The sequence below is a fragment of the Cyprinus carpio genome, chromosome B1 (genome assembly GCF_018340385.1).
Source record: "Cyprinus carpio isolate SPL01 chromosome B1, ASM1834038v1, whole genome shotgun sequence".
Lineage (NCBI taxonomy): Eukaryota > Metazoa > Chordata > Actinopteri > Cypriniformes > Cyprinidae > Cyprinus > Cyprinus carpio.
The window spans coordinates 12,230,243-12,241,029 of NC_056597.1; the positions used below are offsets into that span (position 1 = coordinate 12,230,243).

Consider the following 10,787-nt stretch of genomic DNA (forward strand, 5'->3'; position numbering starts at 1 on the left):
CATAGATATTTTAACAGGGAAAAAATAATGTAATTTCAACAAATTACAAATTGTTTTATTGCAGTTATAATAATCATATTGCAATCTTATTACTTGTTTGCATGAAAAATAATGCTTATATTTTAAGGATTTTTTTTTCAACACAAATTACAGGTATATGGCATCTAGTTTAGAACTTGTTTATATAATATATAATAAATACAGTTTATAATGGCTATTTTTTTTTTCAATAAATAATAATTTATAATATTTGCGTACCCAGGTTTGAAATTGTTTAATTTTTATGTTCGTTCTATTAATTTATTTGTACTATTTACACACTGTTTAAGTTTTTATTTTTATTTTTTTGTTTGAGTTTGTAGGTTTCTAGGTAGAGAAAAGGAATAATCAAATGTGAAATAGCACTGCATAGTCTTCACTGTAAAAATTAAATATACAGTCAAACCAAAATTTATTCAGACACCTTCAACATTTCTCACATTATCACAGTTTATTTGCTATAGTTTAAAAATGGTAATAAAATATGACAAGAACTCGAGTTAAACTGTCATAACAAATGAATCTTGATAATGTCAGATAACTTTGATAGAAAGGTATGTAATGGATTACAATCAACCAAAAAATTAGACAACTGTTAGTATGACAATATTAACACAACTATCAATACTTTGTTGACCAATTACCAAGCAATGTTTAATTTTGTTCAGTTTGTGGTGTAAAAAGGTCGCATTAGCAATTAAAGAAAAAAAAAAACACTTAAGCAAAACATGGTCAGGTTAAAGTGTCTGAATAATTTTTGGTCCCTAATTTTTTATTAATTTTACTGGTAGTCCACTGTATGAGGAATTTGAGGGTTTAATATGTCACAGTTGACTTTATTTTGCTATACTTACTTACATAAATGCACTATTGTGTCCTGTTGAATGGGATTGTTTCAAGATGATGAAAACAAATAAAATACAACAACAATGGAGAGTTGTTGTTCTAATATTTCATGGCTGGTTGACATATTCTTGCTTGGCCAAACTTACCTGATGTAGTTTCTATCGATTGTGATTCTCCCATTGTTTATCGTACTTTTTTATTTGCATGACAAAGGACCAATGTTATGTAAATTCAACAGAGGCAATAACTACTGTATAAGACAAATTGCTAAGAACTGCATATTATAAACTCAAAAGTTTAATAACATTCCTTAATATGATTCAAACCAAAATATAAATGGCAATTTAAAAAAACTGTGATTATATTCATAATTTATTTCCACATATTCGCAATGCTTTTTACATGGAAGAGATCTTTGATGATTTTTTTTTTTTCACCAGGGTCAGACAAACACATTTGCCATCTGAAGGTTTACACAAAATAACGACTGATTATTACACAGTTTCACACTGTAAAAGATTTCATATTCCAACATCTATTTCTATTGACTTTGCAGGGTCATAATCAAGGACAACATTGTCATGATTGTCGGAAAATGTTCAGTTCTCTTGTATCCCAGGTGGCTGGTTTTAAATATCACTTATAAAGCTAAAATTAATAACATGGTGCATGGATAAAAATATTGCTCTGTAGTCGTATACATCTTGTGATGACATAGTCTTATATTATCTGATTTTATCCACTTGTATAGAATATGCAACTTCTGTCAGCAAGCCTTTTTTGTTTGCATGACAAAACAGGAATAATTGCACTGTCCAAGAGATTAACACACACTCAGCCCTTACAACAAAAAAAGTACTGTGGTGGTCCTATGGTATCAGATGGTAATACAACAGTACTGTATGATTACTTTATACATGTACTGTAGAATTAACATGGTCATCCAAGCTACTTCAAATGGTACCATGTCCAAAAACATGGCACATTTTTTGTAAGAGAAGACAAACATACAGTCTCTTTCCCAAAACTATAAACATACACTTCCTAATTCTCTCACTCTCAAACTGACCTCCCCTCCTACCACACAAACAAACACACATAAACACTTATTAGAGCACATTAGGAATGAGCAGGTGTCTGTAGCATTCCATATTGATGCATTCCATACTCTAGACTATCAATGATATCTATAACTTATATGTCATATATACACTACTCTTTCCAGCATCTTATTCTGAATTCTGTCTATATCTATGTATTATACCTTGGGCAGGGTGGGATTTGTCAATGCAAGAACTACACTACACAGTCAAACATTCACACACACTGACGACAACAACAACAACAACAACAACAACAACAACAGCAACAACAATAATAACATACATAAAGATTACAATATACCTTTTCAAGTCCAAAGCTTTTCTTCATTATGCTTCAAGGGACCAAATAGTCCAAAAATGTCTAAATATCTTCAGGATAATAAATGGGGTTGTGCTCTTCATATAGTTAGTCCAAACCAAGTGTTTAGTAAACTTTCCAGCTGAAGACCACAAGGTGAAATTTAAAGTTCCCCTTTACAATGTGGACAAGCTCTCAGCAGAGATGTGGAAAAGAACAACACAGCTTCCTAACATCATAAAAGAGAAAATGACTTACCTTACTGCTCTTACCACTGCCATCAAGAGAAATATATTTATCGATATTCAACTCTCACCCGACGTGTAGTACACACATATACACACACATACATATTAGCATTTCTCTGCTTAAATAATATCTAGAAAGCTTGTCACATAGTCTCTCTTAATTTTGTGCTTATATCTGGAAGCAGCATGACAGCAGGTCAGGATACATACTTGCAATACCTACTCTGGCCACTAGAGGAAAGGCTGGGGGAGAATGAAAGGGATTTGAGAAAAACATTAGTCAACAATTAGGCTTTTTCTTAGAGATGCTCAGTTGTAGTTTGACTTTTAAACATGTCGCAATGGAAGAGATTCATTTGCCCTATTGAGTTTCCAATCCTGCTGAGATGGCATCCTGGTGGTCCTCACTGAGAAACATCAAGAAGCTTAAGTGTGTCACACTCCCTGTGGAATCTGGTATACCTTTGGGTTTTTAATCTAACATGGCCTCCAACTGATCCGCAAGATCATCAAACATGCTGCCAATGTCATCGAGAATGTTGACTGTGCTCTTGTTGTCCACAATGGAGCTGAAGAGGAAAAGAAAGAGAAACTAGAGTAGACAGAATGGAAGATATTTCAACAAGTACTATCATCAGAAGAAAGATGATTTGAAGACAATGATTTGTTAAGTGTTTGTACCTGTCATCCTTCTTAATCTTTTCCTCTACTACTTCCAGAGCAGCAGCCAGGGATGCACTGGTCTCCTCCAGTCTGAGTTGTACCATGTCCCCTGAAGCAGATCCCCCTGTTTCAGCAACCTTCAGTAACCCTTGGCTTTCCACCTCTGTCTTTCCTTCTCCATCTTGTGGTTCACCCTCTACTTGTGTCTGTCTAGCTACACCTACCTTCCTCATTTTCATTACTACTGGCCCTGCTCCTTCCCCTGTATCTGAAATCAGGCCTTGTTCACCTTGAAACATTTGATCCATCTTGATCAGACCTGTCCTTTCCATTCTAGCAATTCCAACTTCCTCTACTCTTTCATCCCTTCTACCGTCATCTTCCTCTCTTTGTTTCTCTACTTCTCTTAGCTTGCTTTGCACATCCACTCCAGGCAGTTCTACTTCCAGAGGGCTTGGGATGTCCACTGAGAGACCAGCCATGGAAGACCTCGGGGGCTTCACTGGAGCTGATCCTGAACCTGGTGTAGAAGGTGTTTGTGGGGTTTGAGGTGTCTGAGGAGTCTGTGGGCTCTGAGCTGGAGACGTTGCTGAACGTGGGGAAAGCATGCTCCCATCCACTGGTTTTGGGGTGACTGGACTCATAGTCTGTGGAGGATGCTCCAGTTGCTCAGATGGAGCTTGGCTGAAGGAGGCACTGGATGGGCTGAGAACATCTGCCTGAAGAGAGCCAGGAGTTCCGATTGTATGGATTAGTTTGATTTTTACCGGTTTGGGCAGTGTAGGAGGCGGACTCGGCTTGGGAGATACTGGAGGTGGGACTTTCTTAACCTCCACTATATAAAAACAAAACAAACAAAAGAAACATAATATAAAACTTGTCCAAATCATTTCATAAGTCTTTTTACTACATTAACCATAAATCAGAAAAGCGTCTATTGCTATCTGGCTATTTAAATGTGAGATACAAGCTAAGCAGAGATCTTGTTTCCTTGAGCAACTGTGAAGAAATACCCATGAACTTCAAATTACTTGCTAGTTTGCTACAGACTGACCAGTTTGCAAGACAGAGTGAGTAAAAAATGAGAAAATTAATAATCTATTAGATTGCATTGTTACCTGGACTATGTTGACCTTCGGGTCCAGGTAAGGGAACCCTCCTTGTAGGAGTTGGGAGATCTGGTTTTCGAAGGGCCATTGCTGGTTTAGGTGAAACTGGGGGTTTTAGTATTTGTCTGGGAAGAGAGCCAAAGCCATCATGATGCAGTTCTTCCTCCCTACCACCATCTCCAACACAAGCTTCTGATACAGGCCTTCTCCGAAAGTTCTCTGGCCCATTTCCATCAGTGCCATTACTTTGTGGTGGAGCCAATGCTTTGGGTCTTCGCTTTATAGTACTTGTGTCTGTCCAGTTAAAATGTTCACCATCTGAGTGATGTGGTTGTCGTGGTCTTCTCAAAGTTGCTGTGGCATCCATCCGTGACCACTCTTCTTGTGGCAGAGATGAAACTTCCGATTCCAAATGAGTGATCATGGAACGTGGACGTGGTTCAGGGGCCTGTTTTTAACTGGTTGGGTTTCATGAGGTGCTGGTCTATGATGTGTGGAGTCCTGCATGACTCGGTTCATCTCTTCCTCTCGTTCACCATCATCAGGCTGCTTATGTGAGTCATAAAATTCGCTGATTGTGTGGCGGAGACTATCTGCGTCAGAATTAAGAACTTCACGGTTCTGCCGCAGGAGGTTATGGCTTGCCTGGGGAACAGGTAAAACATCAAAACCATTTGTCTATCCAGTTACATGGTGCATGCATCAGAAAAAAATATGAAAGCTCATGTATTTCTATACAGTACTTGTGAATTTGTGAATTTATTTTAACTGCATTGTAAGATCTTTTTTTTTCATTAAAACAAGAACTGGATCACTGAGCATTAGCTATGGTATATTAAAACAATGCCTAAAACTGTTTAATTACCTGCAGATAACCACTTTCTTTACCACTGCATCCAAGATTGGTCATGTCAAGCATGGCAGCAATGTCTCTTATGCTGCCCCCAGATGAAGTTTTTTCTGAGGCAATGCCACAGTCACTACGTCTGCGCTCCCTGTATGTCACACTGAGCAGCAAATTGTTAGCACTATTTTCACTAGACCTTGCATCATCTGCTGCAGCCTCGTCAGCCAGGTTACCAGTGGAAATGGAAGAGCATGAACGTTTTGGTGGAGTTGGAGGACGAGTCCGTCTGCGCGGCCGAGCTGTAGCGAATGACTGACTGCGATTGACACTGCTGATGTCAAGAGTTTCACTAGAGGCTCTCGAAGAGCATAGGGTGTAACCCTATGTCCACCTAGTGTGGCGTATTTCACAGAGGAGTCTGGCATGGGTAAGTCATGCTCATACTATACTATGAATATAGTAATCAATCATCGTTGTAATACATCAAGGTACTATGGTATTTTAATCTGATACTATGATGGCGCCAACTTACTAACACATCAACAGCTGAGTTAGTTTAACTTAATAAAGCTGGACTTTCCTCCTCCAATTTGTCCAGCTACCAGGATCTTGATGTCCTTTACATCTGGATGACTCGTAGAGAAGTTTTCCAACTTTTCTTTTAGGACTTCATTTTGTTTGTCAAAACAAAAACTAAATTCTGTGCACAGTGAAAGCCGTTTTGTCATATGTGGCACAATGTCTTTTATTGGTTGTATTTGGAAAAACATATTACTGTAAGCTTACTTAAGAAGTAACAATAAAATTATGCATTTCTTTTGTGATTTTAGGTAATTTGGACCTTATTTAAATGTTATTTGTTTAATTTTATCAATTTCACCATAATTGGAAACTTTTAGAACTTCACCATAGTTAAAATCTATATTTCTATAATTTGAAACAAAGAAAATCTTGATTTTTTAGATTTGTTATGTAGTATGTGGCACAAAGAAATCTTATCGGCTATATTTGGAATATTTCTACAATACACTTACTTTTTAATGAAATGATATAACACTAATTCCCCTTATAAAATATAACACTAAAAGTATGCACTTCTTTTGTGATTTTAGGTCAGTTAATCATTAATGTGTACATTTCTCTATTTTACCATTGTTCGTAAGCAAATACATAAACTTTTGGAACTACTGTAGAAAATGTACAATTCTATAAGATGAAACAAAAAAAATATGAGAATTTATATTTTGACTAGAATGCAGCCATCTGTTGAAAAAGGAAAACATAACTTCATGTCAGGTCAAAATCCTTTTATGACAATAATGTCCAGATGGCTGAAGTGTTCTATGCATCCACCCAATGTGCAATCTAGACTGTGTGTTTAGAAAATATATTTTTTATTATTCATTTAGACATTGTCCAGCTTTTATTTAAAATAGTTTAATATATATCATTTTGAAGAATTTTTGTGTTGTAAAGTATTTTTTAAAGTAATTTCTAAATCTCTCTATTTGTGTAAGAGTGTGCTCTGCATTAACAGGCTTTCCCATTTATTTCTTCAGTCTCAAACAGCCAAATGTGACTTTTTAATGACCACTAGACTCATCAAATAAAGTCCGGTTTTGTTTTTGCTTGTTTCTTGAGATTCCATATCTAAAAAACCATTTAGATTGAGGAAACCATGTTATGTAAGTGTAACCCCCCACCCGGGTTCTAACCGCCACACCTCGTTGTTGTTCCACCCGGGTCTCCGGCATGGGAGGCAGACGCACTAACAAGGAGGCTAAAGACTGCAGTCACTTTAATTTTTGCAAGCTCACATGCATAATTAAAAAAATAGGTAGGTTAATCCAATTTAGCAGGCAGAGGCAAACAAATGATGTGCGGTTTGCGAACGAATCAATCTTTTGACCTGGTTCTTTGTAGTGAACTGGATGAAACAGTTCAGCAAATCGGACGGAACCTTCTGAAACAGTTTACGGCTCATCCAGCACAAGCCTCTTGTCTTCTAGTATCTTTACTTTAAGAAGCAGTGAAGAAACTTTGTTTAAAAACCTTTTGCGATTGGATTTTTTTTTTTCTGCCAGAACCACTACATCAGTTTAATATAACCAACATTCAAAAGCCTTCTTGTGTCATGTGAAAAGAAAATCATACAACAGACACCATAGGTTTTGTTCAGGTTGGAGTAGCACTTTAAAGGGATTCATAATAATAATAATAATACAAATTAATACATAAATTAATACAGTGAATGCAAATACATTTTCAGCTTGGAACCTTTATTTTAAAAATATCTTTTTCTTCATCTCAGACATCTTAATTTGCAGTTGACCCATATGCTGCTGTTTTAGCCACTGTTTGAGTATTATTGTGGGCTACTAGTCTGTGCCATATATACTTGGGAAATCACAGTAGCCACTGGAATAGAGGTTCATTAAAAGACTCATTTTGCAACAGTGAAGTATATCTGCTGAAATAAGATGCACATGCTGGTCAAAGCCAAAGACTTCGATACTCATAGCTTAATTCTGAATCCTGAATTTAAGTTTACATTTATGCATTTAGCAGGTGCTTTTACCCAAAGCATCTTACATTAGAGAAACATAAGCAATTTGTCACACAGCCTACAATATTCATGGTGAGCAAAGAAAGGTTTATTAGAAAGCTATACTGGGAAATGCAGAAATGATTTTTGTCAGTAGCTATCAGTATCCTCCAATCTATCATCAGCAAGCTGAACAATCTGTTCAAGAGCCTTTAGTATCAGAACGTCAATGTCATCATCTGTGTTGACCTCATTGTGGTAGTTCTTCACAGGGAATATGTTTGTCAGTGGCACACCCAATGTAGCACTGCACAACTCCATCTGGACAGAAACAGAATGTGAGAAAATAAGAAAAATAGACATGGCTATCAATCACATCATCCATGGGCTATTATGTAAAGTCACAGCAAGTGTCACATGTATGTCTTTGAATGATATCACACACCTTCTCCTTGATTTTCTTGCTAGTGTACATCTTCCTCAGATCATTTTGGACCAGCGGACATGCTTCATCCACTTTAGTCATGACAATTACTTTAGGAATCCCTACAGGAAATGTAGAGGCAATGTAAAGGTTAAATATTTTTCTCAAAATTGAGCAAATGTATGGCAGCATTTGTTGAAAGGTGTATATATCTAGGCTACATAAATGATCCACATACTGGGCCATGGGCAATGTAAATAATCAAGCTTGAGAGTTACATCATTTTTGTACTTGCCATTAAAATGCAACTTGTTCTTTTCTTGCAACTTGTATGTGATGTTGTCCACTTACACAATGACAAAACATGTCACACAAACCCAACCCACTATCATTATACTGACTCCTCTCTCTAATGTAATGTAATGTATATGAGTTCATGACTGAAAATCATTTAGGGGGGCAGTTTTACCCTTGTCACTGATTCTTTGACGGATGATCTTCAGCTTGTCAATAAGACGATCATCTATGTATTGGAATATATCTGACGGTATGACGTAAACCAGGCAGAAACACTGGTCGGAGAGCTTGGGGTCACAGGTGTATTGCTGATCCTTATAAGTGAGTGCCTGCCTTTCGTTGAACTAAGTTTGGAAATTCAGCAAAATGTGTTAAACATCAGATATATTACACATACAAATCTGTTATTTGATCAATTAATGAATAGGTTTATTACTTTATAGCCGTCCGTCACGTGGCCAAACACAGCATTGATGATGTCTTCTGTTTGCGACCCTGCCAATGCTTCAGGTGCCAAGCCCATGGTGTCCTTGAAGATGAAGGGCAATATTTTTTTCTCACTTCTGATGGAGAATCCTTTGAGCTGCAAATCATGACCAAACATATTTGTGAACAGCTTTGAAGAAATCCTCATACGATTAGCCAAAATGCTTACAACGCCCAAGTGTGGGTCAACTGGACATTTCTGGGTCTTTTGTAAAAGATGTGCAGTTATAGGTGGCAAATACTTACGTTTTTAAAATAAAACCAGAATCTGTAACTAGTGCTCTAGAGGAGATCCGTCCCTGAAAGGCGCTATTGACTGAATTAATAAAGCTGGACTTTCCTGCTCCAGTTGGTCCAGCTACCAGAATCTTGATGTCCTTTACATCTGGATGACTCGGACAGAAGTTTTCCAGCTTTTCTTTTAGGTATTTTTTCTGCTTTTAAAAGAAAATGCAGATGTTTTGTTATGTGGCACAATTGAGTCATATTGGCTATGTCTGGAATAGAATATCACCATACTTTTGCTTCCTTTAATGAAATTATATAACACTAATTTCCCATAGAAGTAGATAATAAGAAGTAACAATAAAATTCTGCACTTCTCTTTAGGTCATTACACCTTATTTAGATCTTATTTGTTTAAATATTCATATTCCACAATTGTAATGCGCATTGTGTAGGCATATGCAAATTTTGGAACTTCACTACAGTAAAAAAAAAAAAAAAAAAAAAAAAAAAAAAAAAAAAATGATTTTGGCATACCCAAAATCTCAAAAAATTAGCATATCATGAAAAGGTTCTCTAAACGAGCTATTAACCTAATCATCTGAATCAACTAATTAACTCTAAACACCTGCAAAAGATTCCAGAGGCTTTTAAAAACTCCCAGCCTGGTTCATTACTCAAAACCGCAATCATGGGTAAGACTGGCCGACCTGACTGCTGTCCAGAAGGCCATCATTGACACCCTCAAGCGAGAGGGTAAGACACAGAAAGAAATTTCTGAACGAATAGGCTGTTCCCAGAGTGCTGTATCAAGGCACCTCAGTGGGAAGTCTGTGGGAAGGAAAAAGTGTGGCAAAAAACGCTGCACAACAAGAAGCGGTGACCGGACCCTGAGGAAGATTGTGGAGAAGGACCGATTCCAGACCTGGGGGACCTGCGGAAGCAGTGGACTGAGTCTGGAGTAGAAACATCCAGAGCCCACCGTGCACAGGCGTGTGCTTTTGAAACCAGAAACAGCGGCAGAAGCGCCTGACCTGGGCTACAGAGAAGCAGCACTGGACTGTTGCTCAGTGGTCCAAAGTACTTTTTTCGGATGAAAGCAAATTTTGCATGTCATTTCGGAAATCAAGGTGCCAGAGTCTGGAGGAAGACTGGGGAGAAGGAAATGCCAAAATGCCTAAAGTCCAGTGTCAAGTACCCAAAGTCAGTGATGGTATGGGGTGCCATGTCAGCTGCTGGTGTTTGGTCCACTGTGTTTTATCAAGGGCAGGGTCAATGCAGCTAGCTATCAGGAGATTTTGGAGCACTTCATGCTTCCATCTGCTGAAAAGCTTTATGGAGATGAAGATTTAGTTTTTTCAGCAGGACCTGGCACCTGCTCACAGTGCCAAAACCACTGGTAAATGGTTTACTGACCATGGTATTACTGTGCTCAATTGGCCTGCCAACTCTCCTGACCTGAACCCCATAGAGAATCTGTGGGATATTGTGAAGAGAAAGTTGAGAGACGCAAGACCCAACACTCTGGATGAGCTTAAGGCCGCTATCGAAGCATCCTGGGCCTCCATAACACCTCAGCAGTGCCACAGGCTGATTGCCTCCATGCCACGCCGCATTGAAGCAGTCATTTCTGCAAAAGGATTCCCGACCAAGTATT

The 10,787-nt window shown here is 37.8% G+C and overlaps 2 protein-coding genes across 2 annotated transcripts; both read right to left on the reverse strand.

Moving 5' to 3' along the window:
- Positions 1-1,238: 1,238 nt before the first annotated feature.
- LOC109057424 (caskin-1-like) lies at positions 1,239-4,754 on the reverse strand. The gene is made up of 3 exons (XM_042716613.1): positions 4,316-4,754; positions 3,216-4,032; positions 1,239-3,103 (listed from the first exon to the last, which is right to left on the reverse strand). The coding sequence occupies exons 1-3, from the start codon at positions 4,728-4,730 to the stop codon at positions 3,007-3,009; spliced, it is 1,329 nt and encodes a 442-aa protein (XP_042572547.1). The 5' UTR covers positions 4,731-4,754; the 3' UTR covers positions 1,239-3,006.
- A 2,657-nt stretch (positions 4,755-7,411) lies between these two features.
- Positions 7,412-9,362, reverse strand: si:dkey-79f11.4 (interferon-induced protein 44). Its single transcript, XM_042716614.1, has 4 exons — positions 8,856-9,362; positions 8,592-8,763; positions 8,144-8,244; positions 7,412-8,019 (listed from the first exon to the last, which is right to left on the reverse strand). The coding sequence occupies exons 1-4, from the start codon at positions 9,051-9,053 to the stop codon at positions 7,849-7,851; spliced, it is 642 nt and encodes a 213-aa protein (XP_042572548.1). The 5' UTR covers positions 9,054-9,362; the 3' UTR covers positions 7,412-7,848.
- Positions 9,363-10,787: the final 1,425 nt, after the last annotated feature.

Excerpts from the sequence above, each read along its gene's own strand:
- LOC109057424 (XM_042716613.1), bottom strand. The coding sequence starts at position 4,730 with ATGATCACTCATTTGGAATCGGAAGTTTCATCTCTGCCACAAGAAGAG. Across the intron at positions 4,033-4,315 it reads CGAAGGTCAACATAGTCCAG|TGGAGGTTAAGAAAGTCCCA; the intron begins GTAACAATGCAA and ends GTTTTTATATAG. Across the intron at positions 3,104-3,215 it reads AAGATTAAGAAGGATGACAG|CTCCATTGTGGACAACAAGA; the intron begins GTACAAACACTT and ends TTTCCTCTTCAG.
- si:dkey-79f11.4 (XM_042716614.1), bottom strand. The coding sequence starts at position 9,053 with ATGAGGATTTCTTCAAAGCTGTTCACAAATATGTTTGGTCATGATTTG. Across the intron at positions 8,764-8,855 it reads ACGTGACGGACGGCTATAAA|TTCAACGAAAGGCAGGCACT; the intron begins GTAATAAACCTA and ends TTCCAAACTTAG. Across the intron at positions 8,245-8,591 it reads TCAAAGAATCAGTGACAAGG|GGATTCCTAAAGTAATTGTC; the intron begins GTAAAACTGCCC and ends CATTTCCTGTAG.